Source organism: Delphinapterus leucas, chromosome 20, assembly GCF_059928025.1.
Source record: "Delphinapterus leucas isolate spDelLeu-1000000601 "Yukka" chromosome 20, BTC_Dleu_Yukka2, whole genome shotgun sequence".
NCBI lineage: Eukaryota > Metazoa > Chordata > Mammalia > Artiodactyla > Monodontidae > Delphinapterus > Delphinapterus leucas.
Window position 1 is genome coordinate 7495258 of NC_143148.1, and position 23970 is coordinate 7519227.

General features: G+C 50.2%; 2 protein-coding genes and 4 non-coding genes across 20 annotated transcripts; all 6 read right to left on the reverse strand.

Annotated features, from left to right (window-relative positions):
• Positions 1-4960: 4960 nt before the first annotated feature.
• Positions 4961-8687, reverse strand: RPL13A (ribosomal protein L13a). The gene is made up of 8 exons (XM_022585083.3): positions 8627-8687; positions 6969-7041; positions 6534-6599; positions 6224-6325; positions 5935-6020; positions 5696-5755; positions 5266-5388; positions 4961-5076 (listed from the first exon to the last, which is right to left on the reverse strand). The coding sequence occupies exons 1-8, from the start codon at positions 8639-8641 to the stop codon at positions 4990-4992; spliced, it is 612 nt and encodes a 203-aa protein (XP_022440791.1). The 5' UTR covers positions 8642-8687; the 3' UTR covers positions 4961-4989.
• Positions 5552-5638, reverse strand: LOC115802612 (small nucleolar RNA SNORD35). The gene has a single exon (XR_004023113.1). It is a non-coding gene; the product is annotated as a small nucleolar RNA SNORD35 (small nucleolar RNA).
• Positions 5825-5895, reverse strand: LOC115802610 (small nucleolar RNA SNORD34). Its single transcript, XR_004023112.1, has one exon. It is a non-coding gene; the product is annotated as a small nucleolar RNA SNORD34 (small nucleolar RNA).
• Positions 6100-6184, reverse strand: LOC115802608 (small nucleolar RNA Z195/SNORD33/SNORD32 family). Its single transcript, XR_004023110.1, has one exon. It is a non-coding gene; the product is annotated as a small nucleolar RNA Z195/SNORD33/SNORD32 family (small nucleolar RNA).
• On the reverse strand, positions 6842-6925 carry LOC115802609 (small nucleolar RNA Z195/SNORD33/SNORD32 family). The gene has a single exon (XR_004023111.1). It is a non-coding gene; the product is annotated as a small nucleolar RNA Z195/SNORD33/SNORD32 family (small nucleolar RNA).
• Positions 8688-8795: 108 nt separating the features above from the next.
• FLT3LG (fms related receptor tyrosine kinase 3 ligand) lies at positions 8796-23903 on the reverse strand. 15 transcript variants are annotated; one of them, XM_022585085.3, is made up of 8 exons: positions 19197-23903; positions 18779-18845; positions 18064-18177; positions 17680-17733; positions 17335-17478; positions 16760-16872; positions 12501-12688; positions 8796-9904 (listed from the first exon to the last, which is right to left on the reverse strand). In XM_022585085.3, the coding sequence occupies exons 2-8, from the start codon at positions 18809-18811 to the stop codon at positions 9564-9566; spliced, it is 987 nt and encodes a 328-aa protein (XP_022440793.1). In that variant the 5' UTR covers positions 18812-18845; positions 19197-23903; the 3' UTR covers positions 8796-9563. The 15 variants fall into 15 exon arrangements, 13 of the variants coding, with proteins under 13 accessions (XP_022440793.1, XP_022440794.1, XP_022440795.2 ...); XM_022585086.3 differs by lacking the exon at positions 19197-23903 and adding an exon at positions 18998-19122; XM_022585088.3 differs by lacking the exon at positions 19197-23903 and adding an exon at positions 11703-11949 and having other exon boundaries at positions 9675-9904; positions 18779-19169.
• Positions 23904-23970: the final 67 nt, after the last annotated feature.

Below are 23970 nucleotides of genomic sequence, written 5' to 3' on the forward strand. Positions count from 1 at the left end.
AGATATTGAGTATAGTTGCCTGTGCTATACTGTAGGACCTAGTCATTTACCTATCTTATGTAGTGTGCATATGTTAATTCCAAACTCCCCCTGCCCCCTCCCCTTTCATGCTTTCTTATTTATCCTTTGTTTCCTCTTCCTCACTAAAATGAGGGCAGGAATTTTCGTTGCCTTTGTTCTCCAGGGCTTCTGGTGATTGTCACATAGTAGGTGCTCAGTTTGTCCTTGTTGAATAACTGACCAAATGAATGGAGAATTAGATAAACCAAAATGTCCACTTATAGGCAGATGGGTGAATCCTGGCATAGCTTGATCGTGGACCACTCTGCAAGCACGTAATAAACATGTGGTAAGTCAACCAATCCGGAAATGAAAACACTGCCAGACACGTTTCATTTTTTAATCTTTAAATTTGCGATGACTTCTGAATAGGGATTTCATGCACATGGTACAAAATTCTAAAAGTACAAAGTAAATTGTGAAAGATGAATCCTTCCCTCACTGTTCTCCCCGGACACGTGCACCCAGTTTCCCTCTGCAGAAGCAATTGCTGTCACCCTGTTATCATCTGCCAGTGTGTCTTCCAAACTGTTCTACCCTCTGTTGAATTTGTATGTGGACAAAGCAAAGTGCAGAACAAGAGGCACGGCATGACCCATTTATTCAAATGTTTATGGACAATCTATAGGACGACTGCATTTTTTTTACATGTATATTTCTTCTTCATATTCTTTTCCATATGGTTTCTCACAGGATATTGAATACAGTTCCCTGTGCTCTACAGCAGGTCCTTGTTGTTTAATGCATTTTTTAAAGCTTATTACATGATATAGTTGTGGCTTATCTTTTTAGGTATTATAGACTACATTGGCTCAGTAATCACATGTGGCTAGTGGCTTGCATATTGAACGGCGAAGATTTAGAATATTTTTTATCAACATAAAAAATGCCCTTATAGGGCTTCCCTGGTGGCGCGGTGGTTGAGTCTGCCTGCCGATGCAGGGGACACGGGTTCGTGCCCCGGTCTGGGAAGATCCCACGTGCCGCGGAGCGGCTGGGCCCGTGGGCCATGGCCAGTGAGACTGCGTGTCCAGAGCCTGTGCTCCACGGCGGGAGACGCCACAACAGTGAGAGGCCCGCGTACCACAAAAAAAAAAAAAAAAAAAATGCCCTTCTAGACAGCGAAGGCTGGTTGCATATATATGTATATGTAATATATATGATGTCTTTTAAGTTGTAATAACTTCAGAAATATAAATGCTACAAACTTACAAAAAATCATTTGAAGTTTAATTATTTAAATTTCTTTTACACTTAATAGCTTTGTGAATTTTGAACATTTTTTAAAATTTATGGAAGTATAGTTGATTTACAATGTTGTTAATTTCTGCTGTACAGCAAAGTGACTCGGTTATACATATATATACATTTTCATTCTTTTCCATTATGGTTTATCACAGGATATTGAATATAGTTCCCTGTGCTACACAGTAGGACCTTGCTTTCCCAGCCTATATATATAATAGTTGGCATCTGCTAATCCCAAACTCCCAATCTATCCCTCCCCCCCAGCCCCGAATAGCAACCACGTTTGTTCTCTATATCTGTGAGTCTGTTTCTGTTTCATAAGTTCACCTGTGTCATATTTTAGATTCCACATATAGGTGATGAATGATACTTTTTTAATTATCATTGTTTCAGTCCCTCTGGGGTAGCATTGAGGGACTTTTCATTTTAGAACCTGCTATGTCTTCCCCCCAGTGACCTTGTAGTAGCTTTATAATTTATTTTTTGAAGAAAAAGTAAGTTCTGGAGTTTTTGAATGACTTAGAAAGGATTTATGATATTTAGTTAAAAAAAAAAAAAAAAAGCAGGACCCGGAGTTGCTGTCTACAATGTGTGCTAAACTATGTACAAAAGTTACATATAAAAGTCTGCATAAAAGTTTCTAACTTAGAAAAAAGCCTGGAAGAAAATGCATGATATTGCCCTGGTGGTTTACATCTCCAGGTGGTGAGATTAGGTATGATTTCCTGTGTGGTGTCTTAAATGCTCAATATTTTGCAAATTGCTCAGAGCAGCTGGTGAGATTTTGATAAGGGAAGAGTAAAGAAAAGAAATACTGCTTCACTCTGAAGGGGTGAGGGCAAACTGGAGATGTTTAGGTCCTTAGTTTCTAGACATTTTTGATCACAACCCACAGTAGGAAATGCGTTTTGCATTGTGACTAAACACATGCACCTCTCTCTCACCCTTCTCTGCCTTTCTCTCTGCCTCTTTTCTAATTTTTAAGTCTTTCACCTCTCTCCTTTCCTTTCTGTAATACACTGATTTTTTTTCCTTTTCATTTCTATTCAGTTTCATTATCATCACTATTTATTTATTTATTTATTTGGCTTTGCCAGGTCTTAGTTGTGACATGCAGGATCTTTCTCTTTTTAGTTGCGGCATGCGCAATCTAGTTCCCTGACCAGGGATCGAACCCGGCCCCCTGCATTGGGAGCGTGGAGTCTTAACCGCTGGACCACCAGGGAAGCCCCTCAATTTCATTATCATTTCAAGGCTACTTACAACCCACCACATCGATTTTTTTGAACTGCAGTGTGAACAGCTTTGGTGCCCAATAATAAACTTCAGCCAACTCTAGTTACCACTTGAGGGCGTATTTCCCTGTCTCTGCCAGATTTCAGACATTCACTACCATTTCACAACAGAAATCCAAAAGCTAGGAGACCTGGAAACCCTCGCCCTCCCCAGTGAGCACAGAAATGTCTATTAAAACAAGACGTTATCCCTGCACCCCACCCACAGACCAGGGTCTCCAGGGTTGCTATAGCCCAGGAGATGAGGCTGACCTGGGACTGGCACGTCACGTTCTGTTGGAGGGTGCTTTGGTTGTGGGCAGTTGGGCAAGATGGAACCGGAGCTTTGGAAACGTTCATTCTGTTGGCCCAGAGGTTCTGATTCCCTGTACTTGTCCCGCAGGAATGATTAAGGTTATGCCTGGAGATTTCATTTGCATTCTGAGGAATGAGGAGCATCTTCTCATGTATTTATTGGCATTTGTGTATCTTCTTTGGTGAAACGTGTTTTCAAGTTTTGGCCGGTTTTATTTGGTTATCTCTTTGTTACTGAGTTTTAAAGAGTTTTTCTATATATTTGGCATTCAAGTCCTGCAAGAGATGATATGCAAATAACTTCTCCCAGTCTGACCTGTCTTCATCTGTTTAATGGTGGGTGTGTTTAGAAGTGGCAAGTTTTACATTTTTAAGCCAAATATAAGGGATTGTGGTTTCCAGGGGATTATATTGTGCTTTTACACGCAGTCCTGTTAAATTTAAGACTTAAACTCTGGTTTTCAGTTGCTTCTGTAGGCAGCTCTGCTGGTGAGCAGGAGTCCCAGGAGGGGTAGGGCACCCACTTGCAAAGTGATTTTCTTAGAGAAAATTTAAGCCACTGTGGTATCTTAGACATTTTGGAGATTAAGCAAGAGAGAATGGTACAGTGCACCAAGTTATGATCTGCCCCGTGAACCAACTAGCAAGTATTGCCTACCAATCCCAAGGGCAGCACAAATCTAGCTTTCTTCCCAGTACAGATGTGCGTACCTTGGTCACACCAGACCCCTGAGTGTCATCCTGGCTGCCACTGCTGACTGCATATAACCCTCATCAGTAAGATGGGGATGGGGGCCCACCTGGGTCAAGTATTGAGAGGTGACCAAAGGTGACTGTCCAGGGCTGGGTACCCTAATGTTTACCCTTTCAGGGACTCACCCTGGCAGATCTAACAAGCCTAGTTTTAATCTTACAAAGCACCAAGAGCTTTCAAATCCCACTTTCTCTAATGCCTAACCACCATTTACAAAATGTTTTTTCTTGTCCATTTCTTCACATTAAGCGTGGACTGGCGTGGCAGACTGGAAGAGACCACATGCCCCACAGTGAGGAACCGGTTTTAGAGAATGGTGGCAATTCCATACTTTGCAGCTGAATTAGGGAAGACAACTTTATGCAAACTGGGCAACACCAGGCTCTACAGGTCATAAATACCAATCTCATAGGCATCTCAAATTCCTTGGCATGTCAGTCTCTACAAAGGCCAACTCCTCCACGAAAGGCAGTTTCTAACCCATCACCTGCAGAAAGAGCACAGCCAGTTTTATTCTTCAAAGCCTCCCATCAGCCGAGGGCCTTGCTCCCCTGGGCCTGCCTCTATGGCAGACACACACTGCAAAGACGCCAAATTTCTTTAAAAATAATTTATTAGTTTTGGATCACAAAATATAGGGAAGACACAAGGGCAATGCCTGTGACCCCTTGGGCCCTACTTCCCTTCCATAAACACCTTTTAGAAGTTTTTTTTTTTTTTTTTTTTTGCGGTATGCGGGCCTCTCACTGTTGTGGCCTCTCCCGTTGTGGAGCACAGGCTCCGGATGCGCAGGCTCAGCGGCCATGGCTCACGGGCCCAGCCCGGGGCACGAACCCGCGTCCCCTGCATCGGCAGGCGGACTCTCAACCACTGCGCCACCAGGGAAGCCCCATGAACACCTTTTAGAACCCCAGACTCGTGCTGCCCAAGCATCCTCTCACATCCTAACAGCTGCAGAGTATAGTACCTGACCGTGTGGGAAGCTTACAGACTCCCTGTGAGCGATGTGAGCGGCCCTTCCAATTAGGTCTTCCAGCTCACTTTTGCCAGTATTGCAACAGCACTGGTTGTTCGAAATGTCCATGTCCTAAAACTCTCATGAATGAATAGGTCACAGGCAAATTCTGCCTGCACAGCCCTTACAAATGTCTACGCTTTTAAAAAGGCCTTTCTTAAACAGCATTGGTTAAGGCGCCTTTGCTATACCCAGTCTTCTAAGCCCCAGGCTGCCTGTGGCACCTGGATGGCAGCCCCTGGGGTCCCCCACATCCTAGGGTGGCGATGGAGGAAGGGCAGGCCAGGCCAAGCATGAAGAAGAAACAGTCAATTTTATTGGGCTCAGACTAAGAATCCATGGGTCTTGAGGACCTCTGTGAATCGGTCGATTTTCTTCTCTATGTTCTTTTCGGCCTGCTTCCGTAGCCTCTGTGGGGTCAAGGTGACAGGTGGTGGTTAGTGGCTGCTCCCTAGGACTGCCCTTATCCCAGGGGGCCACCCACGCTGGGCCTTAGGCAGAGCCTTCCGAGGGCACAACTAAGACCCAAGTTGAGAGTAATCAGCTCCCAGACCCTGCCCCCAAACGTGGTGCCCCTCCAGCCACAGCCCCGCCCTCACCATGAGCTGCTTCTTTTTCCGGTAGTGGATCTTGGCCTTCTCCTTTCTCTTCTCCTCCAGTGTAGCCGTTACTGCCTGGTACTTCCAGCCAACCTCATGAGCCAAGCGCCCTAGGTAGGCAAACTGGGGGGGGGAGAGGGAGAAACGAAGCTGTAAGAAGACGAGGCCAGGGTGACTAGGGGAAGGGAGCTGACATCCTGTCCTAGAGGATCCCAGTCCAGCCATACAACTTTTCAGCAAGCCCACGCTCAAGAGACACAGCTACCCCTGGCGGGGCTCTCTGCTCCTCCTGGCATCAGCTGAGCCATTGGCATTATCGGCACTGCCCGCAGTGGCATCCGCAGACCATCGTGAGAAAAAGCCATCATCTGCCAGTCTCGGGGCCCTAGGTGCACCCCCCAGGCATCACTCAGCAGACCCCGGAACTCACCTTCCGTGTAGGCTTCAGACGCACAACCTTAAGGGCGGCAGGAACCACCATCCGCTTTTTCTGTTAGAGAAGGAGAGGGACTTAGAGACCTGGAGTGAGGGACAGACAGGGAAGAAGGCTGGCTGGGGCAGGCGTCTCAGCCAGTGCTGTTTTCACGAGGATCAAACAATGTAGGTAACTGCAGAACATCACGGACGCCAGACACAAAGATGCTGCTGAGGGAGATAGGCCTTGCTCACCTTGTCATAGGGTGGCGGGATCCCATCAAACACCTTGAGGCGGTCCAGAGCGGCCTGGCCTCGCTTGGTCTTGTGGGGCAGCATGCCTGTGGGCAGAGGACAACAGACCTGCTCAGCGGGGCATGCGAGGACCCCCCTGCCCCACCTGGGCGGGCGGGCAGGCAGGCGGCCTCAGATGGTAGTGCATGTGGAGTCATCTCATGGCTGGGAAACTCGAACAAGAGTGGGAAAAGTCTTCATCACCGGCCACCCGCCCCATCAGCCCCTGTGGTCCTCAGGCCCAGCTCACCTCGCACTGTCCGCCAGAAGATGCGGCTGGGGGCTCGGAAGTGGTAGGGGCCACGGGAGGGGTTGGTGTTCATCCGCTTGCGGAGGAATGCCAGGTACTTCACTGGCAAGAGGGGAGAGCGTGTGAGGCCTCAAGAGTCCTCAGGCAGATGGTAACTCCTTCCAACGCAGCACACAACCTTACTTCCGAGGGCGTGTTCGGGAACTCAGACTAGGACCTCCCCCCACTGGTGGGACTGCTTGGGAGCCCGTGAAGTGTGAGCCCCACAGAGGTCCACCCTCTCCAGCCCTCCTCCCAGGCCCTCACTCACACTTGTTTCTATAGAAATTGCCAGAAATGTTGATGCCCTCACAGCGCACAACCACCACCTTTCGACCTAGAGGGAATGGAAAATGAGACAATCAAGGAGGTCAAAGGTTAGGAAGCAGGCCCAATTACTGCTAAGGACCCAGAAAGGAGGCTCCTTCCGTCTCCAACTGGCCACAATGCACAAGGAAGGCACGGAGTCTCCTGCCCCGTGTCACAGAGCAGCAATCGGCGGAGCTGGACTCGTGCTTAAGTTCAATTTGTTAGTCTGACAGAGCCCAGAGCCCCCAACCTAGGAGGGGAGGAGGCTGGCAGGTCTCAGAGCGGTGCATGGGGTTGATCTCATGGTCGTCAGACTCAAACGAAAGATGGTGATTTTTGCTCATCACTGACCTCGAGGCTCATGTCTGGGGGAGCTGTGGGCAGGGGGCAGACTCACCCAGAAGCACCTGCTTAGCCACGATGGCCGCCAGGCGGCCCAGGAGATGGCCTCGGCCATCGAGAACCAGGACCTGTTGGAGATAGGTTAAGAGGGCTCAGAGGCACCCACAGCTTTGACTCCCCACCTCAAACAATCATTCCTCCCTACTTGATCATTTCACCTACCTCCCAGGGTGCCTGCTAACCAAGTAAGAGACACAGGAACTAGGAAGCCTCACTATACAGAGAAGGCCAAGAGAACAAATGACTCAGGATTTCAGTGAGTGGGCTAAGATACCAAAGGGCTCCCCTCACATCTCAGCTGCTTGAAGGCCAAGAATCTTTATGCCCAGATTATGCCTGACAGTCAGCGAATGAGCTACAATCTGAATCCAGACTGGCCAATACTGATCCTCCAGGCAGAAGAACCTGTGATCTGGATACAAACCTTAGAATCTCGACAGAATCTGATTCTGTCCTGGTCTCAAAGATGTTTTTCTAACATGAAGGTTCAGAGCAGATGAAACTAGGAAGGGTAGTCAAAAGCCCTGGCTGGCTCTGGTACTGACTAGATTTGCATCCTCCCGCGAACTGCTCAAACGCCAATCCTCAACTTCTTGTCAAGAGTAAAAGTCCCAACTCTTTACCAAGGGCTTCCTATCCATGTTATGATTGTTGGAAGCCAGGGTAAAAGGCTACAGAATCTAAAACCAGACTTCCTGACAATGTGACTTTGGTCAAAACCCTCCAAATCTCCAATATCTGCCTCAGGAACACTATGATAAATGAACTGAATTACACAAAATACAAGGCAAACTATACCAGGAGCCGTAAATGCAGGGACACAGGTTCGGAGAACTCTACCACTTGCCTGGCCCCAAACGTGGTTTTCCTTCCGGAACCATAGACCCATCACAGGTACACCCCTTCCAGAGCCATCCCCTCCTTTGTATCTAATTGGTTACACAAGAAGACTAGGCCAAGTCAGAGTTAAGTTTCTGCTGCCGTCCTTGAGGACCTCCAGATCGTTAAGGACAAAGAATATCCCAGTGCTATAAACATTTCATTACAATCCTGTTTCCAGCACCAGCAGACCTTTAAAGAGTTCCTCGACCCCCGAGAGAAAGGATAAAAGCAACTCGTGCCTGCATGCCCTGTAGGCAGGACCTCTCTCGACCCGCTGCAAAGATTTCGCGCTAAAATACCCACAGCTGCAGGAGAACCCTAATGCGCACTCCCACGAGGCCGAAACAACCCGCGCCTTGGGCAGGGCGAAAGTACCCTCCATTTTGACCAATCCTCGGCTTCTCTTCGTCCCCTGGCCGCGCAGCTGCCTTCCGCGTGCTTCCCCACCGCTGAGGACACACGGGCCCAATTCGGCCAAGACCCGGCCAAAATCAAGGTAAATCAGGCCTAGTTTTAAAATAACTTTTCTTGCGCTGGAAGCCCCGATCACTGCCCCCTGGGGGAAAAATGATGCCGCATTCTAGCCAGCCCAGAGCGTAAAAACCGCTTTATATTCCCGCTTTGGGTTCCTCTTACCCCGAAAGCTTTCTGTTTTGCTCAGTTATCGATCTTCAGTTCCACAGTACACTTACGGGAGGAAAGACGTCCAACCCCGGTCCGGTCTCGACCCCACCCGGCCCCACACCGCCCCGGCCCGCGCAGAGCCTGTACCTGCCCCTCCGCCATCTTCGGCAGCCGCCTGGGAAAGAAGGAACCCTAACCGCAGGGTTTCTTATCCCTTGAAACAGGGGCGGAGGAAGTGACGCAACACGGCCGCTTTCCGTCTTTTCACGGGCCAGAGTGCCGTGCGCGTGCGCAGAAAGGCCCACTGGAAGGCGGGTCGTCTTTTGACTGTCCAATCACTATCGTTTCTATCGAACCTAGGCGGCCATGGCTGTGCCGGGCGAGATCACGTGGGGTAGGAGGGGGCTCTGCGGGGGCGGGGCTGTTCAGCCTCTGTTGCCGTATTTAGGAGGGGCTGGTAATCCTCGTGCGCGTTGTCCGCTGTGTTTGCGGTGGGACGGGGGCGAGAAGGCTGGAGGAGAAGCGCTCTTACCCTCTAAAGCGATAATACGTGTAGGCCCACAGCGGGCAACGAGGCTTGCCCTTTAGCGCTCAGTCTAGGCTTAGAGATTTGGATTCCGGCTTCCTTGTGATCTGGCTAAATCCCTGGCCGTGTATGGGCCTCAGTGTCCTCACCTGTCAAAAAGGTGGAGATAGTCTTCCCCATGAGATCTAACGCATGAAGGAATGACTTCTAGATGCCTGAGTGTTCCCCAAAGGAGCTTCTCACTTTCTGGACAAAGCCTTTGCTTTGGCGGTTCCCCTTGACTGGGATGCCCTTCCCTCCACCCCCACCTTCTAAAATCTGGCTTGAGTCCTTCTCTCTAGAGAGCTTCCCTGTTATCTCAGGCTGGCTCAGGTACATCCTCGGGGCTCCCACAGTGCCTATGCTATCTCCATTAGAGCGTGTGTCATCCTGTACTGGGGCTCTCTGGGGCTTCTGTCTTCTCCCCCATGGACCAGGAACCCTGAGAGGGTGGGGCTGGTTCTCACTCACGTGTGGGTCCCAGCCGTGACCTGCACTGGCCCTGGGGCCCAGGAGGCCTCAGAGAATAGGTATTGAATGAAACACTGCATTAACTGAAAAACCAAGACCCAAACCCAAACTGCCCCATCCACTCACCCTGTCCCATCCACAGACAGGCTTGGCCAGAGCTGGTAGAAAAGGATGATTTATATACAATTTCCTGGGGACAAGGGCTTTGTACAGAGTGGGGAGGGTGAGGCCGGGACTGCTGCTGGGTGCTGGCGTTGCCTCCATCCTGGGGAGACAGTGACAGGAGCAATGTGGCCAAGGAAAGGACCAGTTTCTAGCTGACTTCCTCCAAGTTCCGACTCTGTGTCCTCGGGCAGGTGACTCCTCTCTCTGGGCCTCAGTGTCCTCCTCTGTAAAATGGGATGATAGATGACTCACTGGGCTGTTTGAGGCTCCGTGGACAGAGGAGAGGAAAGCAACAAGCTCAGGGCTTGGCACAGTCTCAATGCCAAAAACAACTCCATTCACCCTGAATGCTCACTATGTGTTTGGGCATCGCTGGCCAAGAGAACTAACTCTGCAACCATGAGAGATCTGCGCTCTCCAGGACAGCTGTGACAGCAGCCACATGTGAATACTGTGCACTCTAAATGTGGCCAGCAAAACTGAGACACTGGGTTTTTCATTTTACCTAATTTAAACTTAAACTAATAGTGTGGTTGTTGGGAGAGTGGGAAAACAGGGTGTGAACAGGGACAAGGGTAGGAGGAAAACTTCTCAATTGAAAATTGTATCTCGGGGACTTCCCTGGTGGTCCAGTGATTAAGACTTCACCTTCCAATGCAGTGCATGCGGGCTCGATCCCTGGTCCCTGGTCGGGGAGCTAAGATCCCACATGCCTCGTGGCCAAAAAACCAAAACATAAAACAGAAGCAATATTGTAACAAATTCAATGAAGACTTAAAAAAAAAAAAGATAGAAAATGTGTTTAAAAAAAAAAAAGTTGTATCTCAGACTTCCCTGCCGGTCCAGCGGTTAAAACTCTGAGCTTCCACTGCAGGGGGCACAGGTTCAATCCCTGGTCAGGGAGGCTCCTGCATGCAGCGAGGCGTGGCCAAAAAAAAAAAAAAGAAAAAAAATTGTATCTCAAAAAGAATTGTAATGAAAAGTACTGCCCGGGACTTCCCTGGTGGCACAGTGGTTAGGAGTCCGCCTGCCAATGCAGGGGACAAGGGTTCGAGCCCTGGTCTGGGAAGATCCCATATGCTGCAGAGCTATTAAGCTCGTGCACTACAAGTACTGAGCCTGCACTCTAGAGCCTGTGTTCTGCAATGAGAAGACCTCGCACCACAGCACCACAACAAAGAGTAGCCCCTGCTCACCACAACTAGAGAAAGCCCGTGCATAGCAACGAAGACCCAATGCAGCCAAAAAAAAAAAAGTACTCCCCAAAACAAATGCTGACATGAAAGATCATTTAATTTAGAAATTGTTCCGTGATCTAGTTATTGGAAAACTTCTGTAGGTTTCAAAGAACTTGAGTATATGAATCTACTTATGCAACTGTAAATTTCATGGAATCTAAATACTGATCAAATATTTCTGATAATTTCGCATATGCATTGAGATGTGCCGTGAGTGGTGCATGCACACTGCATTCTGAAGACCTGGTATGAGAAAAAGAATGTAAAAATATCTCATTGATAATTTTTTAAAGTATTGATTACATGTTGAGATGACAACATTTTGGATACACAGGGTGAAATAAAATATATTCTTTTTTTTTTGACCATGCCACTGGGCTTACGGGATATTAGTTCCCCAACCAAGAATCAAACCCGTGCCCCCTGCAGTGGAAGCATAGAGTCCTAACCACTGGACAACCAGGGGATTCCCTAAAATATATTCTTTATACTGACCTGCTTATTTTTACTTTAAAAAAAGATTCAGCTACTAGAAAATTTAAAATCACATGTGTGGTGTGGCTTATATTCTATTTCCTTGGACAGCATTGCTCAAAGGGTTTTTTGTGGTCACTTCCCTTAACCTCTCAACAACTCTATGGTAGAAGGATTATTATTAGAGTCTTTTGTACAGATAAGGAAACAGGCAAAAGAGTGAAAGGCACAGAAGCCGGAATCCAAAGGCCCAGAGTCAAATCTTGGCTCTGTCACTCACGAGCTGTGTGACTTTTGGCAAATGACTTACCTCTCTGGGCCTTGGTTTCCGCCTCTGTGAAATGGGGATAATAATGGCACCAGCTTCTCAATTAAGTGACTTAATTTGTAGAAAGCTCCAGCGCAAGACCTGAGACACTGAGGCACTCTACGTGTGAGCCATTGATGCCAGATGTTTCTTGTTAGATCCCTCTGACCTTTTTCACACCAGGAGGGCTTTGCAGAGGCGGTCCCCTCTGCCTGCTCCAGGAGGCCCCTCTCTCCTGGCTTGTAGACTCCTGGAGGTCGGAGTGGGCGGTGTCCTCATGCTTGCAGGTCCCCACTGAGCTCACTGTCTTTCCCGAATCTCCCTCCTCCCCCCAGGTTCCCCACTGTGCCAGACCCAGCGTCCTCTGCTTGCGCCACCTCCCCTTCCTCCTTCCTCGCATCCCCCACCAAGCCTGTCGGTCTCCAGCCCCATCCCTCCCGATGATCCCTGACCCCTGACTCTGCCCGTCCCCTCCTCTCTGTCCCCATGGTCCGGCCCTGGCTCAGGCCTTGTCCTCTCTCCCTGAACCCTCGCCCAGCAGCCTCCTCTTTGGCCTCCAGTCTGCTGTCTGTTCCAGTCTGTCCCCCTCCATGGCCCCAGAAGGGTCTTCTTGCATGCGGACTGACCCACCCCTTCCCTACTCAAGTTCCCCACCCGGCCCCCACCACACATGCCACCCACGCCAACACCAAGTCCAGGGTCCTCAGGTTGATGAGGAGTCAGTGCTCCAGGCAGGGCACCTATGGCCCCCAAAGGATCAGCTGACTCCGGCCACGCCCTCTGCCCACCCCACTGGCTCACCCGCTCCCCAGGGTAAGGCATCCTCTGTCTCTTCCTTCGCCAGTGCAGGCACCAGGCAGCGGCCAGCAGCAGGAGGGCCACGGGCAGCAGCAGCAGCAGCAAGAGAAGCAGAAGAGGGGCCTGCGGGGCCGGCAGGGATGTGGCCCCCAAGGCCCCAGGACTCCTTGGGGGCAGCAGGGTGGAGGAGTCTGCCAGGAGAGAGGAGGCTGGGTGACTGAGAAGAAGGGGCAGGCCAGGGAAGGAAAAAAAGGCCTGCCTGGTCCCGCTGTGTGACCTCAGGTGGGCTGCTCACTACTCTGGGCCTCAGTCGCCTCATCCATAAAATGGGGATAATTATTGTATCGACTTCATAAGGTTGTCACCAAGATTAAATGCATGAATATACCAAAAGTGCTTAGAACAGTGTCTAGCATGTAGTAAGGTTGAATTTTATTTATTTTTTAAAGCCATTAATAACTTTTTATTTCAAATATATCATTGTACTTTTTTTTTCTTTTTGCCCACACGGCATGTGGGATTTTAGTTCCCCGACCAGGGATCAAACCCAGGCCCCTGCCGGTGGAAGTGTGGAAGTCCTAACCAGTGGGCCTCCAGGGGATTCCCTACATTTTATTTTATAAAGGGACAAATGTGTGTCTAGTGCTTATGTATCGATTTGCTTATTTGTCTTCTTCCCCCAATAGTCTATGAGCTACACGAGGGTGACAGGAGCCTTATTGCCAGAACCTACTACTTAGTGCTTACTAAATTATAGTTTAATTTACATAAAGTAAATATCTGAGTGGATGAATGGACAGATAATAGAACAATGAAAGACACAATGTGTGAAGCTACGATGTCTCACAAGGCCCCACTTGATCTGGCCCCCTTTGTTCCTTCTGTACCCTCACCCCCCACCTTCTCCCCTTTGTTTACTTGGCCTCAGCCACTGGGGCCTCCTCATGATTCCTTAAACAGGTAGGCAGGTTTCTGCCTCAGGGCCTTTGCACTGGCTGTTCCCTTTTTCACAACTTTCAGGGACTTTCCAGCTAACCACCTCAGCCCATGATTCCATCACCCTGTTTTAATTTGCCTGCATGGGGCTCATTACACTCACTTTCCTGATTAATTATATGTTTACATGTTTATCGTCTGTCTCCTTGATTAGCAGGTCAGCCTCCCATGGACATGGACTTGATCTTGTTCTGTGCTGTGTCTCCAATGCCAGGCGCCAGGGAGATGGTTAATAAAGGTTGGTTGAATGAATGATTAGTGATACATGTAAATACAAATGACAACGTTAAATATAAATGACTAGGACTTCTCTGGTGGCACAGTGGTTAAGAATCCGCCTGCCAATGCAGGGGACATGGCTTCGATCCCTGGTCCGGGAAGATCCCACATGCCGCGGAGCAACTAAGCCCATGCACCACAACTACTGACCCCACTCACTACAGCTACTGAAGCCCATGCATCTAGAGCCCATGCTCCGCAACAGGAGAAGCCACCGCAATGAGAAGCCCGCGCACTGCAACGAAGAGTAGCTCCCGCTCGCCGCAACTAGAGAAAGCCCGTGCGCAGCAATGAAGACCCAACGCAGCCAAAAATAAATAAATAAATAAATTTTAAAAATATATATAAGTGACTAAATGATTGGAAATGCAGGAAGAAACTGAGAAGAATATACTTAGAGTGGGAGGTTTTCTTATGTCCCCCCACCCCCACCCCCTGCACAGCTTGCGGGATCTGACCAGGGATGGAACCTGTGCCCCCCTGCAGTGGAAGCATGGAGTCCTAACCATTGGACTGCCAGGCAAGTCCCTAGAGCGGGAGGTTTTTAACCATCCCTCTCAGAACTTGACACATCTTGTAGACAAATATAACGAAGACAGAAAGTCTCTGAATAATACCAAGATAAGGTTGATAGAATATATACACACTGATTCAACCCTGATCGTACCAAAAAACAAAACAAACTGTTATTTTCCTAAGACCTTGTTCAGTTACAAAACTGATTATATACTTGGCCGTAAAGGAAACCTTAATAAACTGAACAAGTTAAGTTTTCACAGGGCGTGGTCTCTCATCATATTCCAATAAAGTTATTTCACTTTGAAACTTTTTTTTTTTTTTTTGGCCGCACCGCGTGGCTTGCAGGATCTTAGCTCCCTGACCAGGGACTGAACCTGTGCCCTTGGCGGCAAAAGCTCAGAGTCCTAACCACTGGACCTCTAGGGAATTCCCCACTTTGAAACTTTAGGGCTGGCCCATCCAATATGGCGGCCACTTGCCTCACGTGGCGAATAAATATGTGACCTGCGGCCAGTCTGAACTGAGATGTGCTGTCCGTGTAAAATACACACCAATTCTTAAAGACTTAGTAGGGAAAAAAGGATGTGAAATACCTCATGAAGTAATTTTTTAAAATATTGATTATGTGTTGAAATGATATTATTTTGGGTTAAAATATATTGGGTTAAATAAAAAATATTGAGTTAGTAAAATTTCTGGTTTAGGGACTTCCCTGGCGGTCCAGTGGTTAGGACTCTGAGCTCTCACTGCCGAGGGCCCTGGTTCGATCCCTGATCAGGGAACTAAAATCCCACAAGTTGCGGGGCGTGCACCCTCCCAAAATTTGTGATTTAAATATTATTTTAAAAATTATAAAATTATGAGAATTAAATTCAAGGAACTTCCCTGGTGGTCCAGTGGTTAAGGCTCCGCTAAATAAATAAATAAATTCAATAACATCACAGAATTCCCGGGCGGTCCAGTGGTTAGGACTATGCGCTTCCACTGCAGGTGGCACGGCTTTGATCCCTGGTTGGGAAACAAAGATCCCACAAGCCATGCAGCACAGCCAAAAAAAAAAATAATAATAATAATAATAAATTCAATAACATCATTATAGAGAACAGATTACTGGCTGACAGGGGTTAGGATGGGAGTTTTAGGACGAGATCTAGTTGCACAAACTCACATGTGGTTACACAAAGCTACATGTGTGAAAAAATTACATAGATACACATACATACACACACACACTCTCTCTTTTAGGGGTTGAATGTGTCCCTCAAAATTCATACGATGAAATCCTAACCCACAGTACCTCGGAATGTGCCCTTATTTGGAGATCAGGTCTGCAAAGAGGTGATCAAGTTAAAATGAGGTTGTTAATGGTGGGCCCTAATACAATATGACTGGTATCCTTATAAGAAGGGGAAATCTAGACACAGAGATATGCATAGGGGGAGAGTGCCATGTGAACATGAAAATGGCCATCTATAAGCCAAGGAGAGAGACCTGAAACAGATCCTTCCCTTGCAGCCCTCAGAAGAAGCTGGTCCTGCTGACCCCTCAATTTCCCAACTGTAAGAAGATAAACTGCTGCTGCTTCAATCACCTGGTTGGTGGTACTTTGTTACAGCAGCTGTAACAAACTAATACACATACACATGCATGCACTCATATATAACTGGTAAACTCTGAATAAACTCTGTGGATGGCATCCATGTCAATTTCCTTGTTTTGACATTGTGCTAGAATTAATGTTACCAAGCAAAAGGTACCACTGGGGAGGCTGGGTGAAGGGTGTGCAGGACCTCCCTGTACAGTTTCTATGCCCCTTTCCTTTGAATCTGTAATTATCCCAACATAAAAAAGTTTTAAAAATAAATCCACCAATAATATGCTAAAAAATAACAAACATTAAGAATCCTGGGCTTCCCTGGTGGCTCAGTGGTTGAGAGTCTGCCTGCCAATGCAGGGGACGCGGGTTCGTGCCCTGGTCTGGGAAGATCCCACATGCCGCGGAGCGGCTGGGCCCGTGAGCCATGGCTGCTGAGCCTGCACGTCCGGAGCCTGTGCTCCACAACGGGAGAGGCCACAGCAGTGAGAGGCCCGCGTACCGCAAAAAAAAAAAAAAAAAAAAAGAATCCTGAAAAATAAGTGAATTAACCTTTTTTTTCTTTTTAACTTTTTTTAAACATGGCTACAAGAAAATTTACACTTAAATGTGTGACTCTCATTCTATTTCTATGGCATACAGCTACCTCAGAGAAACAGGCAGGATTGGTTAATCCCTTCTCAGAGATGGGTAAACTGGGGCCCAGAGGGGGATGACAGGCCCAAAGTCACACAGCCCATGGGAACACGGTGGGGTCTGGGGAGCCCTGAGTGGAAGGGGTGAGGGCCTAGTGAAGGTGGGAGAGGAGGGGGTGGGGCGGTGGGCTATGGGGCGCTGGGCACCTTTACCCGGCTGACACTGCAGCTCCAGGCACCTGGAGAAATTCCGCCGGGTGATCCAGGGCTTCAAGGCCACCAGCTGCTGGGAAGTGTCCTGCAGGAGGTGGGAGATGTTGGCCTGGACGAAGCGAAGACAGCTGGGGAGGGGCTGGGGGCAGGGGAGGGAGACGTCACCACGGCATCACCCCCAGCGTCACCTCAGGTCAAGGGCAAGCCCTGGGTCTCACAGAGAGTTTGGAGCCTTGCTCCCCCAGGTTGCTAGGGGGAAGCCTCCTTAGCAATGCGGTCAGACCTGGATCAGGAGGGAGTTTAGATCCCCTCCTTCTCCGGGTTGCTAGGGGTGAGAACCCCTTAGCAATATCCTTCAACAGGGCCTGAGAAACAAACTTAGAATTGGTGCATTGGGCTCAGACCCCTGGCCATCCTCCAGTACTTAGAGAATTGTCACTTCCCAGCACTGAGGGACCCCAGCAGGACTGGGCTTCCAGCTCCACCTCCCTCAGGCTGATCAGGTCAAAGGAAATCTCCAGTAAGTCCTAGCAGACCTTTGCTTCCAATCCCTAGGAAAGCATCGCGCTCCCCTCACTTGTTCCCCAAGTTCAGGGCTGACCTGGAAGGCACATGAGGTGACGAAGTGTATCTCAGTGTTGACAGCCTCCAGCAGTTTCTCCATCTGGGACCCAGCCACAGTCTTGAGCCGTCCCATCCAGCGCTGGGCCAGGACCAGACGCCAGAAAGCCCCACAGAGCTCGTCCTGGGGAGAGACCACCCAGGCTCTGGGTCCCGTGGGCGGAGGGGGCAGGGGGCTTAGACTGGTGGGGCTGGGGGCGGGGACTCCAGGGTCCCGGGGGAGGAGGGGGCCGGGTCAGCACACTAGCCTGGCTCCCTGAGGGGTGGTGAGTCTTGAATCTCTCCTTCCCACCTCCATCCCGGGCCCCTCCCATCTGTGACTCACGTCCTGCAGGTTGGAGGCAACAGTGACTGGGTAATCTTGAAGCAGGTAGTCAGACTGCGGGAGAAAACAAAGTCAGGCCTGGCTGCAGACAGAAGGAAAGAGAGCTATGGGGACCTGGGGGCGGGGGGACAGCGGCCCAGAGAGAAGGGGTCGGGACCCAGGGTGGGGAGATGGGGACCCAGAGAGAGGGGTACAGAGACCCGGAGGGGGCGGGGACCCGGAGAGAGGGGGACAGGGACCCAGAGAGAAGGGAGCAGGGACTTGGGGGAGGGGAGCCGGGGACCCAGAGTGGGGAGACAGGGAGCCACCCACAGAGACCTAGACAGGGGGAACTCAGACCCAGAGACAGAACCTGGGCCTCAGATTTGGAGCAGGGACGCTCACCAGCTTGCCGATGGTGCTGGTGAAGGTGGAGGAGATGGGGCTGTGGGGGAAGGAGCAGTCCGGGGCCCCGCGGAGGCGGGGGCTGAGCAGCAGCAGCAGCAGCAGCAGCGAGGTCTGCGGGCGGCGCGGGGTGAGGCCTCCATTGGCCCCGCCCCGCCCCCTCCCTTGTCGAGGCTGCCCCCTCCGGCCCCCTTTTCCCTCTTCCCTCTTTCTCCTTTCCAGCTCTTCCACTTCTCAGCTCCTCCTCCTCTTGGCTCCTGTGTGCCCACCTCTGACCATCTTTCCTGTATCTCCTTCTGCCTCTGGTGGGCGCTGACCAGTTTTCACCCTCCTCTGCCCCATCTGTTTCGTCCCCCATCTCCCCACCTCGACCCATCTCTCTCCACTTCTGCTCACTTCTGCCCAAGATTTTCTCATCTCTGTCCGTCCCTCTGCCCCTCCATGCTCGTCTCTCCTGTTTCTCCCTAGATCTGGGTCCCAGCTTTACCATTTGTACCCACCTCCCTGTTTCTTCCCCCGACCCTTACCCATCTCTCCCCACCCCTGTCCATCTCCCCGCAACTCTCTCCATCTCCTCCCAACTCTGTCCATCTTCCCCACCCCTGTCCATCTCCCCACACCCTGTCCACCCCAACTCTGTCCATCTCCCCTCTCAGCTCTGCCCATCCTGACACCGCTCTTCCTTTCCCCCACCTTAACCCCCAGGGATACGCACAGTTGGGCTCCAGGCTGGCGCCAGCACTATCATTTCGGCCCGGGGCCCCTCATGCCTGTGGCCGGATCTTGGAAGGGACAGAAGAGCGAGTCTCGGACCCCCGCACCCCAGCCCCTTCCTTGCCCGCCCCTCCCGCCCCTTCACCTCCCCGCCCCTCCCCCTCCCCGCCCCTCCGCCCCGCCCTCGGTCCTTTGATGTGGCTAAGTTTCCGCCTCCTACTCTAAAGAGCTTCCTGCGTGAAGCACGGTTATGGTGAAAACTCCTCATCTCTCCTTCTAAGAACCCCGACGTCCGGTGCCCGCAGCCCTCCCCGGGCCAAGGACCCAGGAATCCGACCCCCACCCCTCTCCGCTCAGCCCCAAGAGGGGGATCCCGGCCCCGCCCTTCGGGGACCAGGATCCCCTTTCTCCTCACGCACCAGGCTTGCCCCAGCTGGGTGTGGAAGGGGCCACGCCGGGTGACAGCCAGAGATCGAAAGTGAAAGGAAATATTGGGGGTAGATAGTGAGCTGGGATGGGGGGGGAATCGGGCTGGTGCAAGGGGCGCCACCTGGTGGTGACAGTGGCAGCTGACGCCGCAAAGGGCGCCTCAGTGGGACTCCCGCTCAAGCGGGCTGAGGTTGGGTTGTTCCCTGGGGGGGGGACACAGTGAATGGGGAGCTGCGGTTCCAACATGGATCTGCCTCTAGCTAGAGCTAATCACACAGGGCCAGGAGGCGGTCACCCTGAGCCCTTCATCTTTGCCTTGAAACCTCAGCCCCAGCCCCCAACCCCGGTCACCTTCCACATCGAGGTAAGTGACAGCTCCATCCTTCCAGGTGTTCAGGCCCAAAGGCATGGAGGGGACTTGTGACTCTGTTTGCCTGTCACAATCCGCTGACAGTCCAGTCCGTCAGCAAAGTTGTTGGCTGACCATCAAAATGTATCCAGAATCCGACCACCTCTCATCACTCCCACTGCCACCACCATCACCTGCCTGAATATCACTGTTCCCTACTCACCTTATCAGCTTCCCTGCCTCAGCCCTCACCTGCCACAGCCTGTTCTCCACATGCAGCCAGAGGGAGCCTGTGAAGACCTAAGTCCCCTCACGTCCCTCCTCTGCTCCAATGCCACCGCCCAACCCCGTACCTGCCACAGAAGTCCAAGTCCTCACTGTGGCCTAGACAGACCTGCAGGATCTGGCCCTGTCCCCTGTCTCCTCTCTCCTCCCTCCTCGCTCAAATCCAGCCAAGCTGGCCTAAGGCAGGCATGCTCCTGGCCCAGGGCCTTTGCACTGGTAGTTCTCTCAGCCTGGAATGCCCTTCCCCCAGATACCCACATGGCTCAACCTGATCTCATTCAGGTCTTTGCTCAACTACACAAGGCAAAGCCTTCCCCAACCACCCTTTTTCAAGTTGCACCCCCTTCCCAGCACTCCCACTCATCCCTGCTTTTCTCTCTCCCTCGCCACTCATGACCTTCTGACACACCATTGCCGTTTACTTTTCTTCTTTATTGTCAGTTGTCCCTATGAGGACGTCAGCTCTGGGAGGACCACGGTGAGTGTCCGCTTACCCTGCTGGATCTCCAGCACCAAGAACTGTGCGTGGCTCACGGCAAGTGCTCGGTCAACATTTGTTAAATGAATGAACAAGTGGATCCTGGCCCCTTTGGCATTGTTGTGGTATATTGGAGAATGCATCTGGTCTCCGGCTGTTTCCTGGGAGACAAACTCTAAGTCCTTGGAACTTCCAGGTGATAGGCTTGTCTTTGTTATTCATAGATGAGGGGCGCTCCCTGACCACACCTGAGTACACTCAGGATGGGGGCTGGTCAGGACCAGAAAAATCAGTCATGTGATTAGAGGGTTGGGGCTTGGAGGCACAGGAAGAAGTCTAACTTACCGACCTCTCACCTCCAACCTCGAGGGAAGGGGAGGGAGGCTAGAAATTGAGTTCAATTTCTGTCTGCAACTTCACATGGCTTTTTCCTCTTCTGTCTTCTCCTCTTTTGTCTCTTATAAGGGAACTTGTATTTAGATGTAGGGTCTACTTGGATAACCCAGGATATCTCGAGATCCTTGACTTAATTACATCTGCAAAGACTTTTTCCAAATAAGGTTACATTCATAGGTTCCGCGGTTAGGACATTATCTTTTGGGGGCCACAACTGAAACCACTAGTTCCCTCAAAGCTGTTTCTCACCTCTGGAAACAGCATGTGCAAAGGCCGCACTGGCTGTTTCCTCTGCCAGGGATGCTCTCCCACCACCACTTTTCTAACCTAATTAGGTCCTCATTGTCCTTCAAGACCCAGTGCAATCACTAATCACCAGGGAAATGCAAATCAGAACCACAATGACGTATCACCTCACACACCTGTTAGGATGGCTATTATCAAAAAGACACAGATAAGTGTTGGAGAGGGTGAGGAGGAATGTAAACTGGTACAGCCACTATGGAAAAAGGTGTGAAGATCCCTAAAAAAATAACAACTAGAGGGAATTCCCTGGTGGTCCAGTGGTTAGGACTCCACGCTTTCACTGCCTTCACTGCCGAGGGCGTGGGTTCAATCCCTGGTCTGGGAACTAAGAACCCACAAGCCACGCAGCGCGGCCAAGAACAAAAGAACAACAAAAAAAGTGTCCATTGGCTAATGGATAAAGAAGATGTGTGTATATACACACAATGGAATATTATTTGGCCACAAAAAGAAGGAAAACCTGCCATTAACCTGGAGGACATTATGCTAAGTGAAATTAGTCAAAGACTAATACTGTATGGTGTCACATATGGGGAATCTAAAAAAGGCAAATTAATAGACCCAGAGAGTAAAATGGTGGCTGCCAGCAGCTGGGAGGTCAGGGAAACAGGGAGTTGTTGGTCAGAAAAGACAAACTTTTAGCTATGAGTGAGTTCTGAGGATCTAACGCACGGCATGGTGACTGTATTTAACAAGACTGTATGGTATACTTGCAAGTGGCTGAGTGGATTTTTTTTTCTAAGTAATTTATTTATTTTTGGCTGTGTTGGGTCTTCATTGCTGCGTGCGGGCTTTCTCTAGCTGTGGCGAGTGAGAGCTACTCTTCGTTGCGGTGCGCGGGCTTCTTCTCACTGCCGTGGCTTCTCTTGTTGTGGAGCACGGGCTCTAGGCACGCGGGCTCAGTAGTTGTGGCACGTGGGCTCGGTAGTTGTGATGCACGGGCTTAGTTGCTCCGCGGCATGTGGGATCTTCCCAGACCAGGGCTGGAGCCCATGTCCCCTACATTCACAGGCGGAGTCTTAACCACTGCACCACCAGGGAAGTCCCGTGACAGTGTATCTCCAGTGTTCTCACCACAAATAAAAAAGGTAAGTATGTGAGGTGACGGATGTGTTAATTAACTTGATTGTGGTAATCATTTCACAGTGCATATGTATGTTAAATGATCATGTTGCACACCTTAAGAAATAACATTGTAGAACTGAAATATATACAACTTTTAACTGTCAATTATACCCCAATAAGGCTGGGGAAAAAAAAACTCAGTGAAGTGGCACCTGCCTTGGGAAGATTCCTGCCATCTCTCTCGCCTTCACCTCATACACAGACACACACCCACACTCAAGTTGGGAAAGGTGTCTTCTTCAGGCCCCCAGAGTGCCCTGAGCTTCTACCACTGCTATAGTACTGTACCTGTCACTTTAGGTTACATCAGTGTCTTTCAGCCAGAGCTGAGCCTACCTCTCCTCTGCTCACAGATCCTCTATGGCTCCCTAGTGCCCTTGGGACAAATTCCCAACCCCTGCTGACACCTTAATTTTAGCTCAGTGAGACCCATTTCAGACTTCTGACCTCCAGAGTTGTAAGATAATATGTTTGCATTGTTTTATTTAAGCCACTAGCTTTGTGGTCATTGTCACAGCACTGACAAGAAATGAATATACCTCTCATCCACTGCATGAGCTCACAAGGCTAAGTTCTGCCTTGTTCATGGCCGTTCCCAGCACCTACAACAGTGCCCCACTCACAGCAGGCACTCAACCGATTTTTGTTGACCAACTGGATGGCTGCTTAACTAGGAGCTCCTGCCCCTAAGCCAGAGAAGATTGGACCAGAAGTGGACATCTACCCCAGTCTGGCCAATCAGATTTCTTCTCCTGTGGATGTGGCACTAAGTGTCCTCTGTGGTCTGGGCTGGGGCTATAGAGACCTCCTGTAGCTGGCTTTGGCTGGTTAAAGCAACAGGACTAATAGGAAGGTCACTGAGGCAGCCCATGGAATCTGGGGGGAAGTTATCAAACCCCAGAGGAAGTAGAGCCTTCCAGGGACTTTCCTCCAAGACGTTCCTGTGTCTTTCCTGTCCAAACGTCCAGATACTGGGAGAGGTTATCTATTCTGCCCAGCTTTAGTCAAATACTGACAGGAGGTTGTCTGCTCTCATTTGCCCCAGGACAAAATCAGCCTCTAATTAACAGCATGTTTTGTGTAACCATCACAGAATCTACCCAATGAGGTTGTAATTACTAGCCCCAATTTATAGATGAGGAAACTGAGGCTTAAGAGTGGTGAAAGGCTTCCCTAGTGGTGCAGTGGTTAAGAATCCACCTGCCAATGCAGGGGACACAGGTTCAAGCCCTGGTCCGGGAAGATCCCACATACCGCGGAGCACCTGGGCCCATGCGCCACAACTACTGAGCCTGCGCTCTGGGTCCCACGAGCCACAACTACTGAAGCCCGTGCACCTACAGCCCGTGCTCCGCAACAAGAGAAGCCACTGCAGTGGGAAGCCCACGCGCCGCAACGAAGGGTAACCCTGCTCGCCGCAACTAGAGAAAGCCCACGTGCAGCAACAAAGACCCAACACAGCCAAAAATAAAATAAATTAATTAATTAAAAAAAAAAAAGAGCGAAGAAGCTTTCCTAAAGTCACATGGCTAGAAGGATCTGGAATGAAGCAGACAGGCAGATACAAGACCCAAGAGATCACATGACCCACTGAGACGGGACCTGAATACAGCTCCTGCTTGCATTCGGGTTCTCAGGACCTGGGGTTCCCAGCTGTGTATCTTGCCCTATTTTCCATATCTCTGTAGCTTTCCAGAAAATGTCCTTTTATCCTAAGCTAGTGTGTGTGGGTTCCTTGCATCAAAAAGAATTCTCAAACAGTGGTATGCTGGGGTGGCTCGTGGGAACTGTTAAAAATTCAGGAATTTTCAGCCGGTTGTTCAAT

Coding starts and splice junctions, on each gene's coding strand:
- RPL13A (XM_022585083.3), bottom strand. Junction 6,326..6,533: donor CAATTTCTATAGAAACAAGT/GTGAGTGAGGGC, acceptor CCCTCTTGCCAG/TGAAGTACCTGGCATTCCTC. Junction 5,077..5,265: donor GGAAAAAGAAGCAGCTCATG/GTGAGGGCGGGG, acceptor TTGACCCCACAG/AGGCTACGGAAGCAGGCCGA.
- FLT3LG (XM_089902565.1), bottom strand. CDS start 19,045: ATGAGGAGTTTTCACCATAACCGTGCTTCACGCAGGAAGCTCTTTAGA. Junction 17,479..17,679: donor TTGCCTCCAACCTGCAGGAC/GTGAGTCACAGA, acceptor GTCTCTCCCCAG/GACGAGCTCTGTGGGGCTTT. Junction 9,905..12,500: donor TGCCTTACCCTGGGGAGCGG/GTGAGCCAGTGG, acceptor CCCATTTTACAG/AGGAGGACACTGAGGCCCAG.